The 27567-nt window shown below is 51.2% G+C and overlaps 1 protein-coding gene across 1 annotated transcript in view; it reads right to left on the bottom strand.

Annotated features, from left to right (window-relative positions):
• Positions 1-2264: 2264 nt before the first annotated feature.
• Positions 2265-27567, bottom strand: part of HP1BP3 (heterochromatin protein 1 binding protein 3) — a 704364-nt gene continuing 679061 nt past the window's right edge. The window contains exon 12 of the mRNA XM_078642573.1: positions 2265-3794. Coding sequence (XP_078498699.1) covers positions 3461-3794 — 334 coding nt within the window. The 3' untranslated portion in view covers positions 2265-3460. The remainder of the gene's footprint in view (positions 3795-27567) is intronic.

Below are 27567 nucleotides of genomic sequence, written 5' to 3'. Positions count from 1 at the left end.
ATCACCAGGTGTTCAAATGTGAGGATCTCTGGAGGCATGGAATGAGTGGGAGGGTTAAATGTAGAAGGGGTCGAAATGCTGACCCAGTGGAGTATGTAGAATCCTGTTTGTCAATAAAGAATTGTTTTAATCTGATCCTTCTAAAGAATTTTAGTAAATTCATTTGTAGTTCCAAGAAGTCTGTGCGTTCGGTGGGCACAAATGTAAGGCCTCTAGAGAGGAGTGTGGTTTCTTCTTGGCTGAGTCGGTAGTCAGACAGATTGAAGATGGGTATTGAAAGATCGCCATTAGCTTCTGCGGCACCCTGATTTATTGTGGGGGCCCCCATTGGTAGTACCGTTTGCGGGTTTGTCGGTCCCCCGCAAAGGTTGGTTGATATTGTCGATTTCTGACTGGACGGTTTTGTGGTGGAGGCTGGCCGCGCCCGCGGCCTCGGCCTAAAAAACCGTTTGGTAGAAGGGGTTGCAGTCTGGTATTTGTTCCGGATGTACTGGGGCCCTGTCCCGGGTCTGAATCTTCTGCAGATGTATTAGAAGAATCGGAAAATGTAATCCGTTGATTATTCCGGAATCGTCCCCAGTTGCGAGTTCTAGCTGGGGTGAACGGGGTGTTGTAAAATTCGTCTTTTAGATATGGATACGTTTGTTCCACCTTATAATATTTGATGTCCTTCTCAATTTTATTCACCTTTTTATTGACTTCAAATGTATTAAAGGTTGCAATAGTTGATGTAATCTTTTCCAGTAAGTTCTTGGCATCTGTCAGGGCAGGGTCAGTTAGGATGAGTTTTTCTAATTCAGCTATTTCTTGCAGCTCACGACGACTATGTTCAATGGCCGTGTCTATACCAAGGACCATCCAATGTCTGGAGCTGGTGGTAGCTAGATGGCTAAATTTTGTACGGAATACAGGGTCTGTGGTGAAAATGGCTGGGGTATTGCGTATCTGTAATCCCAACGGAATCACTCCTGATCTGAGGTAGTCTGTCAACATACGTGCATGTAAGTCTGTACGGATTTGTTTTTTCTTCAATTGTTCAAGCTTATCTAAGTTTGCCCTAGAGGTATTGGGTGTGGGTGTGGACGTGGATGGGGTGATTGTCCCAGACAAAAGGGAGGGACCGACCATCAATGATTGAATGTATTCTTCTGAATAGGATAAGCTCTCCTTAGACATCGTAAGTGTCCTGATTAATGACACATCGAAAAGATCAATTTACTTGGATCTAGAGTAATATACCAGGAGGTACAAACTCTCGCAGCTCAGCAGCTGCTCACAATCTTGTAGAAAGAACAGGAGTATTACCCATAAACCAATCGGGATTAGGGTGCTGAGTATAGAGGTAAAACAATATCCCAAAAGGTATAAGTATAAGGACAATTTACATAGTATGCAGTCAGCATTACATGGAGTACAGAAAGGAGACACACAGAAAGAGAGGCCACAAATCTTTGGTATTTAAATCTTAATGCTTCTGAGATACAACCATTTGCACCACATTATCAGCAATATCAAGCTTTACTTCTGACAAGTTCAAGTACATTGTCTCTGTACTACTCCTTCTTGAAATAATCTGGTCTCAGGTATGAGTTTTCTATACAAGTTAGTGATTCTGATTCCCAGTTTTTGTGCAATATCCATCTGGTATGATGTGGTCCACCCCACATTACTTGAGTTCTTGATAAACTTAACACATTTGACTCACCTCTCAGTTCCCATAGCTTAATTTATTAAGAACCTAATGTGGTAGTGATACAATAGCTTTCCTATATCTGTAGAGACACTTTCAAAATATTGGTTTTGGTTATTATGCTCTGTTTCCACTGCACTCTCTTCTGTCTAAAGCTAGATGTCCTGGTTCAGTTCTTATCAAAACCCTACCTCTTCCCTCACAATTGTACAGAACAGGTTTTAAGTTCTTAATGAAGCTGTCTCTATAAAATTTCAACAACATGCCTAATAGTGGACCCAGGACAGCAAGATGATCAGCCATATACGTGGCTTCTTTTCGCCAACTTGTTTTATGATGGGTTTAAAATCACATATGGGACATTCAATTAGTCGAAATGGGGACTGAACTACCACCTGGACCCCAGAAGCGCAACAATCTATCTCAGCATTTGGACTGAAGCTACAGCTGTTTTAACAATAAACATCCTTAAGTTCTAATCAAATCCCAAGGCATAGAGTAATGCAAAAGCCAGAAGAATAGAGATGAGAATTTGGGGTGACAGGAAAACTACTGAATCAACAAACGAATCAGGTATATTTTAGCAAAGAGCATTTTTATTGGTTAACATCCCTAAATTAGCAATTGACACTCTCCACAATTATAAAAGGCAAAACAAAGTGATAAACTGACTTCAGTAAAACAACATCAATGTGATAAAAGACATTAATTAAAACCACAGATTCAGTTTCCTTGAGCAGTTCCTATCTTTATCACATACTGATTATTTTACGTATTGTTTACATGTCTCAGCACAGGTTCAGCATCTGTTCAGCACCAACAGAAAAAGGGCTGCCATGGCTGAAAAAGCACCCATGGAATTTGAATAAATTCCAAATTCTTTCCAGCGTTTGGGGGTACTGATGTCAGGCTGAGTGGGGAGGGCAGTCAGACAGTAAAGGCAAAGGAGGGTTAAAAGGAAGCCCGTCAACAAATAGCACCTACAAAATTTAGCTACTATTTGTGCTCCTTATATATTGGAAGTTTAAAAACCACAAAGTCTACACCCAAACACCGCCTTAAATTAAAAAGCATACTAAATAGTTTCTAAACTCTATTTCTAAAAAGCAGGTGCATAATTTAATGTGGGCTGCATTTTTAAGCACTCCAATTAAACTAAGTCTGGGGAGCTATGAAGGTGTGCAAAGTAACAGTTCAATAGGGAATGCAGACAAATGCGAAAAACAAATTCTGTCCGGAGCTCTTTTTACAGCTTTAGGTAAAACAAAAGTTCCCCTTAAACCATACAACACAGAACACAGTCCATAACTATTTTGCCACAAGAACAAGGAAGATTAGAATTTTACTTATAAGGGATAAAAAATACAGTATAAAATTGACAAAACTGATATATGTTTCTTCCTGACAGAAACATGTCTGAGTCATAATCGCATGAACTCTTCTGCTGCTGTTTCATATCGAGAGGGGCAGAGGGGGTGGGGACGTTAAGGGAAAATAATGGTAAAGCAATGTACAGAAAACACATCATAAGAAAGATAACTTTTGGAAGGGACCGTATCCTCCCCTCATAGCATTTGGGTAAGCAGAAAAACAAATTCTATGTCTAAATAGAACACACAATATTTTTATTTTACTGAATGCTTCTTCAAAAATGTGAAGGAAAGTCTGGCCTTAAAAACTAACATTAATTGACCTTTATAAAACATGATTTTCTTACTCCCTCAACACATTTTTTACTTTTATTTTCTGACTATACATACACATTTTACTTTACTTCCCCCGCACGGATTTCCGCATATTGGTTTTACCCTTTGAAGACTGCTTGGATGCCTTTCCGGCATCTGCATGTTTCTTAGATGCACTTGCTGCAGGTTTCTTAGCAGGTGCTGGCCTTGGTTTCTTGGCAGGAGTACTGACAGCATTGGGTTTCTTTGCTGGCGAAGGGGCCGTCTTTGCTTTCTTTAATGGAGTTGGGAGGGCTTTCTTTGGGGTGCTCTTGACGTTTCCACGTGGTTTGGGGGGTCCTCTTTTCGGCTTAGGTTTGGTCACTAGCCGTTTTGGAGGGGCAGTGGCACGGCCTCTGGAAGCAGACTTTTTCTGCATCCTGTGAAGGAGAATATATGCAGCACTGGATAAAATGAACAGAACCACACAAAATACACACAATAACAATTATTTCTATTTTTAAAATGATATCATAAGACAAATGGATACAAAAAACCTTCTAACAGTTATAAAATAAACTCAAAATTATTGCTATTTATATATTTTTTTAGCTCTAAAGATTTCCCTCTCCCCCATGAAGGAGCAATTAGCTATGAATCTGGTGAACACTGCTTTGTTATAAATAATTAAGAAACCAATTTGTCTGTAACAACAGTGTTGCTCCTTGATGTGGTACAGATTCAAATAATATGCATAGTACTACCATGTAGTAGTTGGGTTAAAAATTCAAGACTTTTTCTCAATTACAGGTCTGGTTTGCATATAGGTAGAAAGCATACTTAGTCTCAACTGAAACGGTGTATGCTTACCGCCAATATAACGGCCCACTGTAGGAAAGTGCTGATGGGGACCTAGATCTTCTCGGAGGCCTGTGTGGAGGGGGCCTCGAGGATTGCGTAGGAGGAGGTCCCACAGAGACTCTGGATGGAGAGAGAGAGTTCTGGAGAATTCGTAGCTCAGAACTCTGGGTGGGACATTCCAGTGTCTTATGCTTTCAAGCCATCTTGGAGACATGTTAATAGGAGAAGTCTTTTCTCTAGGAGCCGGAGATCCCTCCGGTGTAACCTAAATAATGTTAATGCCAGGTGAAGATGAACCTTCCAACGACGTTGAACGTATGGTTCTTCACCTTGGCTTTCCTGGTACGTCTCCTGAAGGGGTGGGGAGATCTTTCTCCCTCTACGTCGACCCCTGCCTTGATGACGACACTGACTGGGCCACCATTGACGTCGACCGCTGCTATGGAGACACACTTGAGGATTCCTGTCTATGCGGCGATGTCCTTGACGTCGGTCTCTTCGCCGTTGAACGTGAAGGAGTTCTCGACACGGACCGCCTGTTGGTTTGCAGTGTCTTTGACGTCTACTTCCTTGACAGTGATTGTGCCCTTGACGTCGACCGTCTGTGGGTCTGTCAGGGTTTCCTTGTCGACAATCCTCTCAACGCCGACCTTCATGAAGGAGGCGGAGATGTCGATGCGACCGGTGTTTTGACGTCGACAGATGCTTTGACGTTGATTTAGATCTTTTATGTCCAACATACTTCGAGTCAGAAGTAGTATGCCTCGACGCCGACTTACTTATCGTCTGAGGTTCTCGCTGTTTCAACTGCGATCTGTCCCTATGTTATGTTATGTTATTGGGGGATTTGTATAGCGCTCAGCTACTCAGACAGAGTGTCCCGGCGCTGACAGACCCGTCCAGGCACAAAACTAAAGACACAGGTGAAATTGTTGGCTGAACAGCCATGTCTTAAGCTCTTTTCTGAATGATAAGAGATTGTCGATCCTCCTTAGTGTCACTGGTAACGCATTCCAGGCCTTAGGCGCCAGATATTTAAAAGAGCGCCCTCCTGTTCGGGCCCTTTTTATGGCCGGTGTTTTGGCCAAGGCCCGTGAAGCTGAGCGAAGGGTCCAGGCTGGATGCTGAAAGCCAATCCTGTTCCTCAGGTATTGCGCGCCCTTGCCATGAAGGGCCTTGAATGCGATTGTGAGGGTCTTAAAAACAATACGCTGTCGAATGGGCAACCAGTGGAGCGATTGCAGGATCCCTGAAGCATGGGATCTCCGGCCAAGACCAAAAATTGGCCGCACTGCAGAATTCTGTACCACCTGCAAGCGGGACAGGAGATAGTCAGGGAGTCCAAGATAGAGCACATTCGCATAGTCCAGCCTGGATCCTATCAGAGCCTGGACAATCGTCCTTCTATGAGAAATAGATAGGAGTGGAAGAAATTTCTTCAGCATTTTGAGCAGGCCAAAACACTGTCCGACCAGGCTCGTGATCTGAGGTTTAGAGGAGAGACCATTGTCCATTTTCACTCCGAGTTTTTTCGCCACAGAAGTATCTGTGGTCAGAGGAAACATGTCAGCCGGCCACCACGATTTCCAACCAAGGTCCGGGGAACAGCCAAAGAAAAGAATCTCCGATTTGTCGGAGTTACACTTCAGCTGATTAAGATGGAACCAGGCGAAGACGGTATTCAGGCAGTTCCTGATCCGCTCCCCATCAAAATCGATGTTCTTCTCACAGGTGAAGAGGATTTGAGTATCGTCAGCGTAGGATTCAATCTGGGCACCACAGGACTCAGCCAGCGCCACCAGAGGGGACATATAGATATTAAAAAGAGTGGGGCTCAGAATGGAACCTTGAGGAACTCCCACCTCCAAAGGCGGCACCACGGCTGAGTACAGGGGGGGGGGGGGGGGCAGACTGTCTGTTGACGGTCCGAAAGGAATGATCTGAACCATCTGAACACCGTCCCCTCAACCCCCATCTCCGAAAGTCTATCAAGGAGATGGTTGTGGGGGACGGTGTCAAATGCCGCAGACAGGTCCAACATCACCAACAGAGCTTTCCCTCCTTGATGGCCTCCGAAACCTCCAACAGTGCTGTTTCGGTGCTCATATTGGCCCTGAAACCCGACTGAGTCTGATGAAGGACACCATGAGTCTCAACAAAGTCCGAAAGAGCTGACGGAACGTGTTTTTCCACGATCTTCGCCAAGACCGGGAGCAGGGAAATGGGCCGGTAATTGGAGTGGCTTTTAGGGTCGAGAGTTGGCTTTTTCAGGAGAGGTAGCACCAGAGCCTGTTTCCATGCCTGCGGTACCACCCCCGACTCTAGGGAGTGTTTTAAAATCTGATTAATAATTGGATTCATGGCCTTCGCAATTTTGGCTAAGAACTTGGCAGGACAGTGGTCCAGCGGGGAGCCTGATTTCATTTTGGATAGGAGGTCCAGTGAGGTTGCGTGGCCGATAGGCGGAAACTCTGACAGCGTAGATCTATTCAGTCTGGTACGAGGGAGGCGGCATTAGCAGTCACCTCTAGCCCAGCCAGGGCAAACGAGGCCTGGATGCTGCAGACTTTATTAGCAAAAAAAAACTGCTAATTCCACGACCCATGGCTCAGAAAAGGAACTCTTGGTCGTCGCCGAGGCTGGAGGTGTGAATTCCTTCACAATCGTGAAGATTTCTTTACTCGTATTGGATGCCTCCTCTATCCTCTTGGAAAAATAAGCCTTCTAGTCTGAGTAGATGTCTTTGTGATAGGCCTTAACACACTGTCTATAAGCTACTTTAAGAGACTATTCGTAATTCGATCTCCATGCTCTTTCAGCCTTCTTACAATGCCTCCGGCAGGTGTTAAGTGCCGGCGTGAACCAAGGTGCCGAGGTTCGCGCCGAGTTCTTATGGGCCGGTTGGATAGGAGTTCATTCATCGAGGCAACGCATCAACCATGATTGAAACCGCTCTAAATCGTCCTCGAAACTGCCTGTGAGCTCGCAAGGATGAAACAGAAAGTGCTGCGTCACCATATCAACCGAAATCCGGCCAAAAGCACGCAAGGGCTGAGAATAGAAGCCGGGTCCCCTCTTGTAGGACCTGCACTTACCCAGGATGTCAAAGCTTACCAGCATGTGGTCAGACCACAGTACTGGTTCAGGCACAGCTGCTAAAATAGGCACCCTAGAGAATATTTGATCGAGGATGTGGCCCTTATTGTGGGTGGGGGACACTAAATAGGGCAGCCGGCCCAACGGGTTAGTAATATCCAATAATTTAATGGTGTCTACCGCATCTGCCTGATCCATGTGGATATTGAAATCACCCAACAAAAGGCAGAGTTTGAACTTCACACTGAGAGAAGATAGCACAGTATACAACTCCTCATGAAAGGCCCCGATAGAACCCGGGTGTCTATAGATGAACAATCCTGCACATGATTGGTAGGGTAAAAGAGTCAGGCAGAAGCCCAGGGCCTCTGCTCCATCAATACCTTCCGTCGGGACGACGGAGCAACTGTAGCGCCTGTCGACCACTAAAGCCACTCCACCGCCTCTACCAGATCCTCGATCTTTCCGAATCATAAAATAATTCGGAGGAAGGGCATTAGTAATGTCCGGACCTGAAAGCTCGCCCAGCCAGGTTTCTGTCAAAAAGAGACATTTGGGTTTACGCTCTAACAAAAGATTGAAAAGATCCATAGCATGTTTGCTCACCGAGCGGGTGTTCAGCAACGCACATGCGAAATTACTGTCCGCAGTTCCCTTGCCATTCTTTGTGGCACACTGAAAATCCTGCTCCGTGAAGGTTTTATTAATTAGGCCCTTCTCTGAATTCCAGCCACAATTATGGCAATGAAAACTATTCCCCGAGCAGTTGTACTCACCTAAACACCCGCTGTTAAGGTTACCTCAAACTCAACAGATATGCTGAGGAGTAGCTGAGTAACATCCCCGAAGAGTGCACCGGGAGAGCCCCAGCCCGTCCGCCTCCAGAACGCTGACGGGCGCAGACGGGCTTTGTGAGAAGTTGGCCTGATATATGATGCTCACTAGTTCTAGTGATCACCTTGTATCAGTCCAAACAACCCGTATGGTGATAGGTTGTAAGTCAACCGAACAAGTTACTTACCTTCGGTAACGATATATCTGTAAGAAACAGTAGTTAGTATTAGATTCCATACCTTAGAATATCCCCAGGCGTCAGTCTGGATCCGGAAACTTTTGCGTAGCAGTACCCCTGCGCGTCGGTAGGCGTCGTCTGCAGGCGTCCCCTGCGGCTCCGCGTCCGTCGTTGGCGTCGTGATGACGTCGCTGGAGTATATAGACGCCGCCTCCGCGCGCTGACATCAGTTCTTTGCACACAGCTTTTCCGCGCCACAACACGCAGAGCCATGTAAGAACCAACACTGGTGCCATGCAAAACTAGGGCCCTGAAGGGGATGACCTTAACCCTATGTATCAGTTCGCAGAACGGGGAGGATGGGTGGGGCGGTAAGGAATCTAATACTAACTACTGTTTTTTACAGATATATCGTTACCGAAGGTAAGTAACTTGTTCATCTGAAAGAAACAGGTTAGTATTAGATTCCTTACCTTAGAATAGATACCCCAGCAATACCAACCCCGGTGGTGGGTCTGCGAACCAATACAGCTTACACCAGAAAGTCCTGGAGGACAGAACGGCCAAAGAAGCCATCCCTCCGGACTTGACTGTCCAGGCAGTAGTGCCTTGCAAACGTGTGCAGCGAGGCCCACGTAGCCGCCTGACAAATGTCCCGCAAGGGGACTCCCCGGCCCAGGCAGTAGTAGCCGCCGTGGCCCGAGTGGAATGGGCCCTCAGCCAAACAGGAGGCTCCTTCCGAGCCAAAGAGTAGCACGCTTTGATGCACAGGACGACCCACCGAGAGATGGTCCGCTTATGCACCGCCCGTCCCTTCTTCGCACCCACGTAGCCAACAAACAGTTGGTCATCCACCCGGAACTGGCGAGTGCGATCCATATAAAATGAAAGCGCACGTTTTGGGTCCAGACGATGGAGCCGCTCTTCATCCTTTGAAGGATGCGGAGGCGGGAAGAAGGAGGGTAAGGTGATGGACTGCCCGATGTGAAAAGCAGAGACTACTTTGGGCAGGAAAGAAGGTCTAGTTCTCAGAACCACCTTGTCTGGATGAATGGACATGAAAGGAGGTTTGACAGAAAGAGCCTGGAGCTCACTCACTCTCCTGGCAGAGGTGATGGCAACCAGGAAGGCCGTCTTTAAAGTCAGGAGACAGAGCGGACAGGAATGAAGTGGCTCAAAGGGAGCACACATCAAGAAGGTCAGAACCAGGTTCAAGTCCCACTGAGGCATCACAAACGGAACAGGTGGATACATGTGCGTGATGCCTTTCAAGAATCTCGTTACAATAGGGGACTTGAACAAAGAAGGTTGATCAGGCAGCCTTAGAAAGGCCGAAAGGGCAGAGAGGTAGCCCTTGATAGTGCCCAGAGCAGAGCCCTGCGGGGCAAGAGAGAGAAGAAAGAGGAGAACCTCGGAGAGAGGGGCAGAAAGAGGGTCCACAGCCTTTGCTGTGCACCATGCCACAAATCTGTTCCACCAGCAGGCGTATACCGACTTTGTGGAGGGACGCCTGGCTGCCAGAATCACATCACAAACTTCAGGAGGCAAGTCAAATGGCCTCAACTGTCGCCGCTCAATCTCCACGCATGGAGGTGGAGACTGGACAGGTTCGGGTGGAGGACCATCCCCTGCTGCTGCGACAGAAGGTCCTCCCGAAGGGGCAGGCGGATCGAGGGACCGACTGACATGCTGAGTAGCTCGGGATACCAGTACCTTCGAGCCCAGTCCGGAGCCACAAGGATAACTTGGGCCCGGTCGCGCCTGATCTTCTTCTGCACTCTGGGCAGAAGTGGTATAGGCGTCCAATAGACCGCAACTCCACGCGCACCGAAAGGCGTCGCCGTGCGAGTGCCGTCTTGGAAACTCCAACGCGCAGAACTGATGACATTGCGCGTTCTCTTCTGTGGCGAATAGATCTAACCAAGGCTCTCCCCATTTCAGAAAGAGGCCTTGCGCCACGTCCGAGTTCAGACGCCATTCGTGATCCACCGAGCACCGACGGCTGAGTTCGTCCGCCCTGGCGTTCAGAGAACCTGCCAGGTGTTGAACCGTCAGAGTCACGCTCTGACGTTCCAGCCATTGCCAGAGACGCAGAGCCTCCTGGCAAAGGGTCTACGACCCCACTCCGCTCTACTTGTTGCAGTACCACATGGCGGTGGTGTTGTCCGTGAACACCTGCACTACACTCCCATTGACAAAGGGGAGGAATGCCTTCAGTGCTAGACGGATCGCCCGCAGCTCCAACAGGTTTATATGGAGCCGGGACTCCGCCGGAGACCAGATGCCTCTGATCTCCGCATCTCCCAAGTGGCCTCCCCAGCCCTGGAGGGACGCGTCCGTCACAACCACGTGCTCCGGTTGGGGAAGGGAGAGGGATCTGCCTCTGACCCAATCGCGGTCCGTAAGCCACCACTGCAGTTGTCTCGCAGTGCCCTCCGAGATCAAGACATGGTCGGACAAGTTGCCCTGATGCTGGGCCCACTGAAACTTCAGGTCCCACTGCAGAGCCCGCATCCCCCACCGGGCGTGATGCACCAGAAGGATGCAGGAAGCCATCAGCCCCAGCAGCCGCAGCGTCAACCTGACCGAAACCCGGGATAACGGCTGAAAGATGGGAATCAAAGCCTGTATATCCCGGACTCGCCGTTCCGGAGGATAAACCCGAAACTGCGCCAAGTCGAGAACCGCTCCGATGAAAAGGAGCTTTTGAGAGGGACACAGGTGTGATTTCGGCACATTGATGGAAAACCCCAGCTCGTGCAGGAGGTCTGCCGTCATCTGAAGGTGGTGGACGACTGTCTGGGGCGAGCCCGCCTTCAACAACCAGTCGTCCAGGTAGGGGAAGACTGAAACCCCCAACCGGCGCAGATGGGCTGCGACCACCGCCATCACCTTTGTGAACACCCGTGGGGCGCTGGTAAGGCCGAATGGGAGCACGATAAACTGAAAGTGCTCGTGGCCTACCGTGAACCGCAGGTAACGCCGGTGGGCCGGCAGGACGGGGATGTGAAAATACGCATCCTGCAAGTCCAACGCTACCATCCAGTCTAGCGGGTCTAGAGCAGCCAAGACCTGAGCCAAAGTCAACATCTTGAACTTCTCCTTCCGGAGGAAGCCGTTGACGTTCCGTAGATCCAAGATAGGACGTAGGCCCCCTTTGTCCTTCTTGGGTACCAGAAAGTAGTGGGAATAGCAACCACGCCCTACTTCTGGCCCAGGAACGTGCTCGACGGCCCCCTTGGCCAAGAGGGCCGTAACTTCCTCCTGCAGAAGTGTCAAGTGGTCCCCCGACACATGGTGGTTCTGCGGTGGCATGGCTGGAGGAGTGGTCTCGAAGGGGAGGGAGTAGCCCCTTCGGACGAGCTGCAGCACCCACCTGTCCGATGTGATTGCGCGCCAGCGGGAGTGGTGATGGCGAACCCTGCCACCCACTGGCGTCACATGGGCCTGAAAGCACGGACTAGGAGGATTTGGAGGCCGATGCTGCGGGGGGAGGTGTGGTCTGACCTCGCCGTTGTCCCCGACCGCCTCCACGGCGGATTCCACGGCCGCCACCGCGTTGAGAAATGTGTTGCGGCGCGTGGCTGGCAGCACGTGTGGGACCGCCCCTTCCTTGGCCACGAAAGGAGCGAAACGAACCAGTTTGCTGGCGCTGGGTCGAGAGACCCAAGGACTTGGCCGTGACACTGGAGTCCTTGAAGCGCTCCAGCGCGTGGTCCGCTTTGTCGCCAAACAGGCGACTGCCATCGAACGGCATGTCCATCAAGGCATTCTGGACATCTGCCGAAAAGTTGGCGGACCTCAGCCAGGCGTGGCGACGAATCGCCACCGTCGTGGACATTGCTCTGCCCAGCGAGTCGGTCGTATCAAGCCCACACCTGATGGAGTATTTTGCTGCGTCTCGGCCTTCAATCATAGCCTTGCCGAGCTTTGCCCGTACCTCCTGCGGGCATTCTGGCAGCAGGTCCGCGACCGTATTCCACAGAGAGTGGGAGTAGCGGCCCAAGAGGCATGCGGTGTTGCAAGACCGCAGTCCCAAACTCAGGGACGAGAAGACCTTTTTTCCATACTGGTCGTACCTCTTGGATTCCCGGTCGGGCGGGGCCGACGGGAATGCGGTCTGGGAAGTCGAGGCCTGGATCACCAGACTCTCAGGGGTGGGATGGGTGGACAGGAACTTGGGGTCATCCTTACACGGACGGTGGCGTCTGGCCACGTTCCTATCAACAGGCGAACCTGAAGCGGGCCTGGACCACGTGCCCAAAAGAACGTCAGACAAGGCTTCGTTGAACGGCAGCAGTGGCTCCTGTGGGCATGACTGCGGTTTGAAGACCTCAGTGAGGATGTTAGGCCTCACGGCCGCGACGGGGAGCTCAAGGTGTAAGGCCTTGGCAGCCCTCATCAGCACCACTGAATAAGCAGCCCCCTCCTCCGAAGCCACGGTAGGAGGCGAGACAAAGCCAGGGTTAGGAGAGGCGTCCAGACCACTGGCGTCACCCAAATCACCTGTCCAGTCCACATTGTACTGACACTCGCGTGACAGAGGGTCCTCAGACCCCTCCCAACCCTCTCCGTAATCTACATATTCACCATATTCGGAATCAACAATGTAGACCGGCTCCCCGGGGTCCACAAGCCCCATCGGCGTCGGGCGACGCCGGTCCGACTCCGCGTCCGGAGAGGGTATGGGGGCGGCGCCGCACGGAGCTGGCGCCGGAGCACCGGCGCCGCGCGGGGGCGGCGTCGGGGGCAACCCCGATGGAATCGGCGCCGGAGAGGCCGGTAGACCAGCCGGCGTCGACCCTGAGGGTCCCTGCGGCGCCGGGGTCGGAGCCGGCGCCGGAGCACCCGACGGCGTCGAGGCAGGAGCACCCGAACCGCTAGGGCCCCCGGACGGAAGCACAGGGCCCGAAGGCGCCGTAGGCCCCGTCGGAGGAGACAGTGCCCTCATGGCCATGAGGAACTCCTCTATCTCCCCAGGCGTCGCGCCTTGCCCAGGGACCGTAGGGTATGGAGCAGGCCGCGCCGGCGACTCACGCGGAGCCGCGGCCACCCGAACCCCCGGCCGCATCGCGCGAGCGTCGGGGGGAGTCGGGGGTACGATGACGACGCCCCGACTTCTTGTGTTTCCTACCTGAGGAACCAGAGGAATGGTGACGACTTCCGGAGCGCTCGTGGCGGCTCCGCGACCGCTCCCTCGACCTCCGGCCAGACCGGGACCGCTCTCGACGCGGGGCCAACACCCGCAGCTCGAGTAGCTTGCGGGACCGCTCCCGCCTAGCTTTACTCGTCAGGGCCCGGCAGTCGACACAGTCGTCCACGGCGTGGTCGGGGCCCAGGCACCGGAGGCAGAGTCGGTGATGATCCGTGACCGACATTGTGCGGTCACAGTCGTCACAGTTCTTAAACCCGGCATCCTACCGGCACCGTAAGAAGAATCAAGGATTCACAAAAAACGTTGGTCAAAAGACAGGAGTACTGCACTTCTCGGATCTGCGCTAACTGGCGCGGAAAAAAGAAGAACTGACGTCAGCGCGCGGAGGCGGCGTCTATATACTCCAGCGACGTCATCACGGCGCACGACGCCAACGACGGACGCGGAGCCGCAGAGGACGCCTGCAGACGACACCTACCTACGCGCAGGGGTACTGCTACGCAAAAGTTTCCGGATCCAGACTGACGCCTGGGGATATTCTAAGGTAAGGAATCTAATACTAACCTGTTTCTTTCAGATTTATAGACTGTAGCAAGGTAGATCCCGGACTATGGTTGCCCCCAACTTTTTGCCTGGTGTTTTGCTGGTTTTCTGACTTAGTTGACCTGGGGCCCTGCTATTCAGGACCCCAGGCCTACTGCTCTCTCTGTAAAATGGATTCCATGTACCTTAGGTACATATCTAATTGGATACTGAGTCACCTTATCAGTCCCTGTACAGAGTACCTTAGGTGCCCAGGGCATAGGTGTACCCAGGGCCTACCAGGGGCTGCAGCATGTATTATGCCACCCCTGGCTGGCCATCCAAATCTGACAACTGGCTGCACGACAGCTGGGGCAAGGTGGTGTAATCACCCTTTGCTTTAGATATAGTATTCCTTTATCTAACCCTAAAATGGACACATATATTCCTATCAGTCACTCCTATGGTAGGCCTTAACAATCCTGAAGGCAGAGTGCTTGGAATAATGTGAAATGGTGCTCTGGCATGAGCTGAGCCCGTTTGCAGCTTGCGGAACCAAGTCCTAATAGCTGTTCCATGATAACGCATACCATATACTCTTAAGTGCATTATAATCCTCGCGGTTATATGCCAACTCTGGTATCGCTTTATCAAACATGTCGAGCAAGGTGTCATACGAATTGGAATACTAACCCCTCGCCAATTCTGGCGACGGGGTTAGCATTCCACCCTTCTAGAGGGACACGACATGTGTGTAACCTGTAACCCCGGTTAAAGTCAGACAGAGCCTTAGCTCCACAAAATGGATGCTGCCACCGAGACACAAGTCTGCCCTCCTGCTGCTGGGAGTCCTCCCAGCCCAGGAGGCAAGGACAAAGGGTTTCCTGCCAGGGGCGGTGCCAGCACCGTCCCAGACAGGATTTTGTGTATTCTAGGTAGGCAGGGCTTTAGAGGAAGGTGACTGCAAGTGGCACCCCGGTGCTCACTGTGCATAGGCCGGCTTGAACCAGTTCCAGGGGCACTCCAGCCCCTGATCTGGGGAAAGCCCGCCAAAGGAGAGGGGTGTAACCACCCCCCTCCTAGTCCCACCCCTAGGGCAGGACTTAGTCGCGTGCCAGCCCCTTTTTGCAGGATAAAGGTAGGACCTGGCCCCCTTCCAAATCAGATCATCTTTGAATCCTGAAACTACTTTCCACGAAAGGAACTCAAGACTCTTCCCAAGATTCTCCCTTGTGACTAAGGAGTAGTCACCCTGCAGCAGCAGGCACCAACCAAGCATCGCGGTTTGTTGCCAGTCTCTCCTTCGGATCAAGACTGCTCCAGCACGACGAGAACCGGCTTCCCTGGCACCTCTGACCTCAACCTACATCATCAGCCCAGCTGTGATCCGTGGGTGTGACGAGACCTCGAGGGACCGGCCATCTTCAGAACTGCACGACGCTTGTCCAGCACGACCGCTGAGTGACCCTCGACCGAGTGCTTTGGGGTAAGAGAAGCCCCGACCCTGAGCAGCTCCAGCACCGAAGTTCAGCCCCCCTGCATCCACGAGATCTGCGTGGGGCCCTTCTGCTTTTTGCTGCTCACCGCGTTGTCCAGGTCGCTTGCCCGTTGGCTAGTGGCCCTCTCACGACGCTCCACGACGACAACTACTGCTGGTCTGGTTGCTCCGGACTAGCCCTTGCTCCCCTCCAAAAGAGGAGCACCCTGGACCCTCCTGGTCCACTCAAGACGCCATTTTAGGTCCACCGCGTGGGCCTTGCATTTGCCAAGACTTGTTGCCCAATCCTGGGTCCAGCGACGTCGACAGCAAGTACCTTCGTGGGACAGCTCGCACCTCCATCCTGGTCGCCGACAACGCCTCCTGGTCCGAGAGACTGCAGAGCCCAGCAGCGCCCACTCACCTGGCTGAGGTGACTTCGTCTGGTGCCATCCTGGTGCCCACTCAAATCACTGGCTAGTGATTCAGAACTTGGTCCCCTCTGCTTACAGGTTTCTTCTTCCCTGATCCAGGCTTGGATCACCACGAACTCCTTCACTGGCCGCCTGCCAGCAACTTCTTTCTTCAGGCTCCTGGATCTTCAACGAGGGTTTCCGACGCAACTTGAACCCTATGCAGCCGCAGCCCCTGGGCTAGGTAAACCAAGTACTCCGGTGCTTCAGCATAGTCCAACACTCTAAGTGTTCGGATCCACTCTTGTTTTCGACCCACCTAGTCGGGTTCGCCCGAGAACAGTAACTTTGTCTTTGCTAGCCTCCATAGACTTTTTCCCGCCTTACGCGTGAGAGTTCCCACTCTGCACACGACGTCCACAGGCCTCCTGCTACTAATCTAAGGGTTTAGTATTGTAGGCCTAGCGTTTCTAAAGTCTATGAGAATAGTTACTTACCTGCTAGTAATTCGCATTCCACTTTAGTAATATATGGTTTTTCGTGCCCCTCGGGCATTTGTGTAAATTGTGCGACTTAAAGTATTTTCGTAAGAGTTTTGTTGTGTGCTTAGCTCCCTGACTCATAAAGAGTTCAGGGTAGACTTGTTATAAATAAATATCTGTTTATTTTCATAACAACTTGTGTGGTGTCCTTTCACTTGGTGTTCAAGGGGTAATGTGATGGTAAAACAGCTGGCTTAACGCGCCCTCTAGAGTCTTAGCCTTAGACTGCTCGTATCCATGCTACTAGGATAGCTGGTCTATAAGGTTGACTTACAACCAATCATCAATAAGGGTTGTTTGGACTGATACATAGTGATCAATAGAATAGTGAGCACTGCATATCAGGCCAACTTCTCACACAGGGGCGCCGGGTGCAGGGGTGTCTTTAGGTGTCGGAAAAGCTTACCCTCAGCTGGTCGCGGTTGGGGTGGCCTCTGGTTCTGAGTCTGCAGGTGTCGTCTGGTTCGTCGAGGAGGGTCTTTGGACACTGGACTTCGGGTCCCAGTCGCCGGGGGGACGTCCTCGTGGTCTTGGTTCGGTTGGGCCCGGCCGATGCAGAGTGGGCTGGTCCGGGGCTTCCTGGCTGGCACCAGGGGGGTTGTTGCAGCAGAGCCTCTGCTGTGGGGAGTCCCAATCTTCCAGAGGGTCAAGGTAGGCAGGTCCTCCGGGTGTCCCAAGGTTGCTGTCCGCAGGAGTCGCCGGGATTAGGCAGGAGCAGGTTCCAGGATCAACAGGCCGGTAGGGCTGGGGCCAAGTCAGTTGTTGTTGTCCTGTTGTTAGCAGCTGCGCGGCGGGTCTTCTTCTTGATCTTCTTTCTTCTTTTTTCTATCAGGATCTCTGGAAGGAGGGTTCAGGGAGCCCCTAAATACTGAATTTAGGGGTGTTACAGGTAGGGCAAGGACAGGGACCAATGGGTCCCTGCCATGGGGTGAGTACACCCCCTAGCCTGCTCCTCTTCTGTGGGAGGGGGGCAGGAGCCTAGCTGAGATTGGGCAGGTCTCCCCATCTTCAAGATATCCAGGGCCCGGGGTTGTGCTTCACCTCGTCTCCCCCACCTGAGGGGTGGTGTTGGCATAGGCTGGCGCACCCCCCTTCCTGACGTAGTTTTGCCCACCAGAGTGGGGGTCCAGGCTGCTGGGGGCTGGTTGCTGGGTACAGCAAATGGTCTGGGGAAGCTCACATAGGCGGCATGCCTTTGAAGCTTCCCCCTACACATCCTGGGGGAGGAGACCTAGCACCTCGCCCAGGATGTGCATTGTTGCAGGCCCAGGAGAGCGGGGGCTCTCCTACCCAGGGGTACAGCAACATGTCTGCTGTGGCAGCCTCTGCAGCCACTCAGCCCAGACGTGGATTGTAGGTTAGGATTTCAGGGGGCATCTCTAAGATGCCCTCTGGTGCATTTTACATTAAATCCCACACTGGCATCAGTGCGGGTTTAATGTGATGAGAAGTTTGGTACCAGACTTGTCAGTCTTCAGTGTAGCCATTATGGTGCTGTGTAGTTCGTAATGACAACCTCCCAGTACCATATACTCTTAATGGCATCACTGCACTTACAGTGCCCGGGAATGGCCCTGGGTACTCTAGGGGCACAGGGCTCATGAACCGCTAGAGGGGTGACTGAGGTATGCCAGGGCAGTGGTTTCTATGACCAGGGCACAAAGGGATGTGTGCCATGTCGACTCTTTGTTTGGTTCTGTACTCAGACACAGCCTGCAAAGGCAATGTGTGGGTGTCAGGGTACAGGGCCCCTGAGAGTGGCACAATGAATGCTGCAGCCCTCAGGGGTCTTCTCTGGTCACCATGCCATAGGTACCTAGGGTACCATTTACTAAGGACTGACAGGTGGCCAGAGATGCCAATTAGGTTTTAGTTGCAACTTAGTTTTAGTGAAGGAACACAGGCCCTGGGTACCTGGTTGGCAGGAACCCAGGGCACACTCAGTCAAAGCACATCAGCAGTTCAGAAAAAAGTGGGGGCATAACAATGCAAGAAAGATGGCACTTTCTCACAGTGGAGTAGGATTAATGTTGTCAGAGTGTGTTCTAGACACTTTTGGTGTGTGCTGGCTTAGATGAGCCAGTCGTCTAGGTATGGGAAGACGTGAATTTGTTGCCTTCTGAGATGAGTTACAACTAAAGCTATACATTTGGTAAACACCCTGTGTAGGAGAGTAGGGTCTGCAATCCTATGATCACCCAGATTTTTGCTTTTTGCTGCACTGGTTTACGACTTTCCCTGGCTGTGGGCCTGCTAATCAGACCCACAGCCTAGCTGTTCTCTCTATCCAAATTGTACTCAGGTACTGAATTGGCACTGGGCCCTCTCCAAGTCCCTGTACCCAGGGCTGAGGTGTACCCAGAAGTCTCCCAGGGGCTGAAGCATGTATTGTGCCACCCCTGGGCTGACTAACTAAACTGACACAACTGGCTGCACGACAGCTGGGGCAAGGTGGTGTACTCACCCTTTGCTTTAGATATAGTATACCTATATCTAACCCTAAAATGGACACACAGATCTCCTATCAGTCACTCCTATGGCAGGCCTTAACAATCCTGAAGGCAGAGTGCTTGGAATCGTGTGAGATGGTGCTCTGGCATGAGCTGAGCCTGTCTGCGGCTTTCGGGATCCATCCCTTAGCCGTTTCCATGATATCGCATACCATATACTCTTAAGTGCATTATAATCCTCGCGGTTATATGCCAACTCTGGTATCGCTTTATCAAAACATGTCGAGTAAGGTGTCATACGAATTGGAATACTAACCCCTCGCCAATTCTGGCGACGGGGTTAGCATTCCACCCTTCTAGAGGGACACGACATGTATGTAACCCCTAACCCCGGTTAAAGTCAAACAGAGCCTCAGCTCCACAAAATGGATGCTGCCACCGAGACACAAGTCTGCCCTCCTGCTGCTGGGAGTCCTCCCAGAGCAGGAGATAAGGACAAAGGGTTTCCTGCCAGGGGCGGTGCCAGCACCGTCCCAGACAGGGTTTTGTGTATTATAGGTAGGCAGGGCTTCAGAGGAAGGTGACTGCACGTGGCACCCCGGTGCTCACTGTGCATAGGCTGGCTGGAACCAGTTCCAGGGTCACTCCAGACCCTGTGCTGGGGAAAAGCCCGCCAAGGAAGTGGGTGTAACCACCCCCCTCCTAGTCCCACCCCTAGGGCAGGACTTAGTCGCGTGCCAGCCCCTTTTTACAGGATAACGGTAGGAACTGGCCCCCTTCCAAATCAGATCATCTTTGAATCCTGAAACTACTTTCCACGAAAGGAACTCAAGACTTCTTCCTAAGATTTCTCCCTTGTGACTAAGGAGTAGTCACCCTGCATCCGCAGGCACCATCTTAAGAACACTGCGGTCTGCTGCAAGTCTCTCCTCCGGATCAAGACTGCCCAGCTCGACGAGAACCGGCTTCCCTGGCACCTCTGACCTCTACCTACATCATCAGTCACGCTGAGATTCGTGGGTGTGACGAGACCTCGAGGGACCGGCCATCTTCAAGACTGCACGACTTCTGCACAGCAAGCCCGCCGAGTAATTTCCTGGTGAGTGCTTTGGGGTCCGAGAAGCCCAGACCCTGAGCAGCTCCAGCACCGAAGAGTAGCCCCCCAGCATCTCCACGATCGGCGTGGGGCCCTTCTGCTTTTTGCTGCTCACCGCGTTGTTTGGCTACTAGCCCGCTGGCTTGTGGCCCCCTGAACGACGCCCGACGACATCACTGCTGCTAGTCTGGTTGCTCCAGACTGGCCCTTGCTCCCTTCCAGAAGAGGAGCACTCCGGACCCTCCTGGTCCACTCAAGACGCCATTTTTAGTCCACCGCGTGGGCTTGAATTAGCCAAGGCTTGTTGCCCAATCCTGGGTAACTTCGACGCCGACAGCTTCCTCCATCGTGGGACAGCTCGCCTCTCCATCCTGGTCGCCGACAACGCCTCCTGGTCCGTGAGATCTGCAGAGCCAGCGTCGCCCACTCACCTAGTCGAGGTGACTTCGCCCGGTGCCATCCTGGTGCCCACTTAATCACTGGCTAGTGATTCAAGAACTTGGTCCCCTCTGCTTTCAGGTTTTCTTCTTCCTTGATCCAGGCTTGGATCCATCGAACTTTTCTACACTGGTCGCCTGCCAGCAACTTCCTTCTTCCAGGCTCCTGGTCCGGCAACGAGATTCCCGACGTCTTTTCAGACCTATGCAGCTGCAGCCCCTGGGCTAGGTAACTTCGGCACTTCGGTGTCCCAGCATAGCCTCACTATCCTAGGGTCAGGATCCACTGTCGTTTTCTTCCTACCAGGTCGGGTTCGCCCGTGAACACTAACTTTGCCTTTACTAGCTTCCATAGACTTTGTCCCGCATCCCGCGTGAGAGTGCACACTCTGCACCCGAGTCCCCTAGGTCTCCTAGAAGTAATCTAACGATTCTATAGTCAAGTCCTAGCGATTCCAAAGCCTATTAGTACTGTACTTACCTGCTAGTAATTTCGCATTCCACTTTTAAAGTATATGGTTTTTCGTGCCCCTCGGGCATTTGTGTATAACGTGCTAACTTAAGTATTTTCGTAAGAGTTTTGTTGTGTGCCTAGCACCCTGTCCTCATAAAGAGTACAGGGCTGTTGTGATTCTAATAAATACACTGTTTATTTTCATAACACTTGTGTGGTGTCCTTTCACTGGGTGTTCAAGGGGTAATGTGATGGTAAAACAGCTGGCTTAACACGCCCTCTAGAGTCTTAGCCTTAGACTGCTCGTATCCATGCTACTAGGATAGCTGGTCTATAAGGTTGACTTACAACCAATCATCAATAAGGGTTGTTTGGACTGATATATAGTGATCACTAGAATAGTGAACACTGCACATCAGGCCAACTTCTCACATTGGTGAGCAGCGGTTGGGATTTGAGCTTGCTGTTGTTTTACCACACATGCCCTAAGAATATCTTGTGAAAGATCACATAAGTACTAAAGGTACATATAACTTAGCTTAGAATACTCTGAGTTCTACTGAACCAGCTGTTGTAGCTCCTAGGGCGTAGCACACCCTAAACTACAACTCTAGCAAGGGATCAGTAGGCAAACATATAGTGTAGGTAAGTGCACCACTTACACCTCACTAGAAAAGCATGTCTACCCAGGGAGAATCTACTGAGACTCCCCTGGTCAGTGTTGACCCTCCACAGGTCACTTCAAGATATGCAGCTCTCAGTTTCCAGGAGATGAGACAAATCTGTGTCTCCAGAAAACTGAAGCAGGGGTCTAACCCCACCATTCCCTTTCTGATAGGTCTCTTAGAGACATATGATGCCAGAAAGCTTTCTCAGTTACATGAGAACATGCCAGCCTTAGAGGGAACCTCTGGGGATCCAGATCTCCCCAACATTGCTACTGCAGTTGAGGAGGAGGATCAAGAGGAACTCTCTGGGGATGAGGTAGACAAAGGTCTTGAGGTAGTCAGAAGGCTAACCAGGGCCAACTTAGACTTACTTGGGCTAGGATCTGGGGGACCTCCAGTACTAACCCGAAGTGGGCCTAACCTTGGAGTTAGGAGAGATAGATCTCTTTCTAGGGACTCCAATAGATCTCTGCACTCTAATGCCTCTTCTCAGGGGAGAAGGAATCCTCCACAGAGGAGATTTACTTCCCCTCAGAGAAGGGAGCATGAAGCTAGGATGAGACAAGCTGAACTGAGGATTGAAAGGGAAGAAATCGCCCTAGCCAAAGAGAAGCTTGCCCTGGCAAGAGAGCAGCAGATGAGTGGGTTAGCTCCCACTGGTGGCAGCAATCTCCCAAGAGATAGAGAGAAGGGTTTAGATACTAAACACCTGACTAAAATAGTGCCCCCCTTTAAGCAAGGGGATGATATCCAGAAATGGATGGCTGCTCTGGAGAGGGCCTGCACTGTGCAGTGCATTCCCCAGAGTCAGTGGGCAGCTATACTGTGGCTCTCCTTTGATGGTAAAGGTAGAGATAAGTTCCTCACTACAAGAGTAGAGGATGCTAACAATTACCAGGTCCTGAAGAATACACTGGTTGATGGGTTTGGTTTAACCACTGAGCAGTACAGGTTGCTGTTCAGAGACACCCAGAAAACTCAGTCTCAGGACTGGTCTGACTTTGTGGATTGTGCCACTAAGGCTTTGGAGGGCTGGTTGCTGGGTAGCAAGGTTACAGATTACACAGGATTGTATAATCTAATGATGAGAGAACAAACTTTAAACAATTGTCAGAACCAGTTGTTGCACCAGCACCTTGTTGATTCAGATCTGACCTCTCCCCAAGAATTGGGAAAGAAGGCAGACGAATGGGTCAGGACAAGGATCAAGCAGAACCAGAACCAGAACCAGGGTGGTCAGAAGAAAGCAGACCAGAAGGGTAATGCAAAGAGTGAACAAAATGACCAGAAGTCTTCACCAGGTCCCCAACAAACCAAAGAGGGTGGGGGTCAGGCTTCCCAGAAGAAGAAGACTCAAGAAGGCCAGTCAAAAAGGTGGTGCCAGTACTGCAAAAGTAAATCTCACTGGTTTAGTGAGTGCACCAAAAGAGGAGGACAAACTCCTGCCACTACAGCCCCTAAGGCAACTGCACCCCCTAGTACAGTCAGTAGTGGTAGTGTACCTCCCAAGGCATTAGTTGGGTTAACCTTGGGAACTGAGGGGTCTGACAACTTAGTTGGCACACTCACTCAGGCTGTCCTTGTCTGTACAGGGGATATGGATATAACCCCTGAGATAAGTCCCAATACTTTGGGCAAATACAGGCAGACGCCTTTGATTAATGGCAAAATGGCTCAGGCCTATAGGGACACTTGTGCCAGTGTCACCATGGTGACACCTAACTTTGTGGACCCTGGACAGATCATGCCAGGTACTGATTTCCTGGTGACCAATGCCAGCAATGTCACTACTAGTCATAGTGTGGCAATTGTGGCTTTCTCCTGGGGTGGAGTGAAGGGACAAAAGAAAGTTGTAGTCAGTTCAGACCTCCCAGTTGATTGTTTGTTGGGCAATGATTTGGAGTCATCACAATGGTCAGAAGTGGAGCAGAGGACTCACATGGAAATGTTAGGCTTGCCAGCACATGTGCTTGCTGTGACTAGGTCACAGGCCAGGAAATGCCCCACTGAACAGGTGCTGGATCCTGAAATGATGGACCAGACACCTTCCAAGAAGAAGAGCAGTAAGGGTAAGGCTTTGCCTTCCCCCTTGCCCCAGGTTGAGGATCAAGTCTCTGAGGAGGCTGATCTGAGAGAACTGAGGGAAACTGAGCCTAAAGAGCTTGAACTTGATCAAGTTGAGTTTCTGGGCTCAGGGGGACCCTCCAGAGCAGACCTGGGGAAGGAACAGTTGAGCTGCCCTTCCCTTGAACCCCTCAGACAGCAGGCTGCTGCTGAGGCTGCAGGGAATGCCACAGGTGCCCACAGGGTATACTGGGAAGATGGACTCCTGTACTCTGAGTCAAGAGACCCCAAGCCTGGTGCAACCAGGAGGCTGGTCATCCCCTTGTCTCTGAGAGGTTTCCTTCTCACCTTGGCCCATGAGATTCCCCTTGCAGGTCACTTAGGTCAGACAAAGACTTGGGACAGGCTTGTCTCACACTTTCACTGGCCCCATATGAATGAGAATACCAAGGAGTTTTGTCGCTCCTGTGTCACGCCAGTGGTAAGTCAGGTGGCACAACAAAGGCCCCCCTCATACCACCACCTGTGGTGGGGGTTCCCTTTGAAAGAGTGGGGATTGATATTGTTGGTCCAATGGAACCCCAGACAGCATCAGGGCACAAGTTTATACTGGTGGTAGTGGATCATGCCACCAGGTATCCTGAAGCTATTCCACTTAGGACCACTACAGCACCTGTAGTGGCAAGGGCCCTAGTTGGAGTGTTCTCCAGAGTGGGCTTCCCTAAGGAGGTTGTTTCTGACAGAGGTACAAACTTCATGTCAGGATATCTGACTGCAATGTGGAAGGAGTGTGGTGTGAACTACAAGTTCACCACACCCTACCACCCACAATGCAATGGGCTTGTTGAGAGATTCAACAGGACCCTCAAAGGGATGATTCATGGGCTACCTGAAACTCTTAGGAGAAGATGGGATGTCCTGATCCCCTGCCTCTTGTTTGCTTACAGAGAGGTCCCACAGAAGGGGGTTGGCTACAGCCCTTTTGAGCTTCTGTATGGGCATCCTGTAAGAGGATCCCTGTGTTTGGTGAAGGAAGGATGGGAGAGACCTCTCAAAAAGCCTGCAACCAACATAGTGGACTATGTACTTGGTCTCCGCTCCAGGATGGCTGAGTACATGGAAAAGGCATCTAAAAACCTTGAGGCCAGCCAGGAACTTCAAAAAGCTTGGCATGACCAAAAGGCTGTTCTGACTGTGTACCAGCCAGGACAGAAGGTGTGGGTGCTGGAGCCAGTGGCCCCAGCAGCTCTGAAAGACAAATGGTCTGGGCCCCACACCATCATTGAGCAAAAGGGAGAGGTTACCTACTTGGTGGACCTTGGAACTCCCAGGAGCCCTCTCAGAGTGCTCCATGTTAACAGGCTCAAGGCATATGTTGACAGGAAGGACATGAGCTTGCTCATGGCCACAGATGAGGGACAGGAGGAAGAGAGTGACCCTCTCCCAGACCTGCTCACTCAGAATCCTGATGATGGATCAGTTGATGGTGTTGTCTTTTGTGGCAGCCTCACTGAACATCAGCAACAGGATTGCAGGCAAGTTCTGCAATCCTACAGACATATGTTCTCTCTGACACCCAGCCAAACTGATTGGTGTACCCATGATGTTGACACTGGAGACAGTCTGCCTGTCAAGAGTAAAATCTACAGACAGCCTGATCATGTTAGAGACTGCATCAAAACTGAAGTGCAGAAAATGTTGGAGCTGGGAGTCATTGAGCCCTCAGATAGCCCTTGGGCTAGCCCAGTAGTTCTAGTGCCAAAGCCTCACACCCAGGGTGGTAAGAGAGAGATGAGGTTTTGCGTAGACTACAGAGGCCTCAATGCAGTCACTAAGACTGATGCCCACCCAATACCAAGAGCAGATGAACTTATAGATAAATTGGCTTCTGCCAACTTCTTAAGTACATTTGATTTGACAGCTGGGTATTGGCAAATCAGGTTAGCTGAGGAGGCCAAACCCAAGACAGCATTTTCTACCCCTGGAGGGCATTATCAATTTGTGGTAATGCCCTTTGGACTGAAAAATGCACCTGCCACCTTCCAAAGGTTGGTGAATCAAGTCCTCACTGGGCTGGATGACTTCTGTGCAGCATATCTAGACGATATTGCTGTCTTTAGCTCCACCTGGGAGGATCACCTGGTCCACCTGAGGAAAGTGTTAGAGGCCCTGCAAAAGGCAGGCCTCACTATCAAGGCCACAAAGTGCCAGATAGGGCAGACACAGGTTGTGTACCTGGGCCACCTTGTAGGTGGAGGCCAGGTTCAGCCACTGGAGAGTAAGATACAGGCCATCAAGGACTGGACTCCTCCAATCACCCAGACTCAGGTTCGAGCTTTCTTGGGCCTGACTGGGTACTATAGGAAGTTTGTCAGAAATTATGGGTCCATAGTGACCCCTCTTAATGACCTGACAAGCAAAAAGATGCCAAAGAAAGTTCAGTGGACAGCAAGCTGTCAGAAAGCATTCAATGACCTAAAGCAGGCCATGTGCACAGCACCTATCCTAAAGAGTCCAGATTACTCCAAGCCATTCATTGTCCAAACAGATGCTTCTGAGTTGGGTGTGGGGGCTGTTCTGTCTCAACTGAATTTTGATGGTAATGATCAGCCTATTGCTTTCATTAGTAGGAGGTTGACACCCAGAGAGAAAAATTGGTCAGCTATTGAGAGGGAGGCCTTTGCTGTGGTCTGGGCCCTGAAGAAGCTGAGGGCCTACTTGTTTGGCACTCACTTCACCATTCAGACAGACCATAAGCCCCTCTTGTGGCTAAATCAGATGAAGGGTGAAAACCCCAAACTGCTTAGGTGGTCCATTTCCCTACAGGGGATGGATTTTACAGTGGAGCATAGACCTGGTACTGATCACAGCAATGCTGATGGGCTCTCCAGGTATTTCCACTTAGAGCAAGAAGACTCACCTGGTCAAGGTTAGTTTATTGTCCCAAAGTTTGGGGGGGGGGTCATGTAGGAGAGTAGGGTCTGCAATCCTATGATCACCCAGATTTTTGCTTTTTGCTGCACTGGTTTACGACTTTCCCTGGCTGTGGGCCTGCTAATCAGACCCACAGCCTAGCTGTTCTCTCTATCCAAATTGTACTCAGGTACTGAATTGGCACTGGGCCCTCTCCAAGTCCCTGTACCCAGGGCTGAGGTGTACCCAGAAGTCTCCCAGGGGCTGAAGCATGTATTGTGCCACCCCTGGGCTGACTAACTAAACTGACACAACTGGCTGCACGACAGCTGGGGCAAGGTGGTGTACTCACCCTTTGCTTTAGATATAGTATACCTATATCTAACCCTAAAATGGACACACAGATCTCCTATCAGTCACTCCTATGGCAGGCCTTAACAATCCTGAAGGCAGAGTGCTTGGAATCGTGTGAGATGGTGCTCTGGCATGAGCTGAGCCTGTCTGCGGCTTTTGGGATCCATCCCTTAGCCGTTTCCATGATATCGCATACCATATACTCTTAAGTGCATTATAATCCTCGCGGTTATATGCCAACTCTGGTATCGCTTTATCAAAACATGTCGAGTAAGGTGTCATACGAATTGGAATACTAACCCCACGCCAATTCTGGCGACGGGGTTAGCATTCCACCCTTCTAGAGGGACACGACATGTATGTAACCCCTAACCCCGGTTAAAGTCAAACAGAGCCTCAGCTCCACAAAATGGATGCTGCCACCGAGACACAAGTCTGCCCTCCTGCTGCTGGGAGTCCTCCCAGAGCAGGAGATAAGGACAAAGGGTTTCCTGCCAGGGGCGGTGCCAGCACCGTCCCAGACAGGGTTTTGTGTATTATAGGTAGGCAGGGCTTCAGAGGAAGGTGACTGCACGTGGCACCCCGGTGCTCACTGTGCATAGGCTGGCTGGAACCAGTTCCAGGGTCACTCCAGACCCTGTGCTGGGGAAAAGCCCGCCAAGGAAGTGGGTGTAACCACCCCCCTCCTAGTCCCACCCC

Source organism: Lissotriton helveticus, chromosome 5_1 (genome assembly GCF_964261635.1).
Source record: "Lissotriton helveticus chromosome 5_1, aLisHel1.1, whole genome shotgun sequence".
Lineage (NCBI taxonomy): Eukaryota > Metazoa > Chordata > Amphibia > Caudata > Salamandridae > Lissotriton > Lissotriton helveticus.
This window is presented reverse-complemented; position numbering and strand designations above follow the sequence as displayed.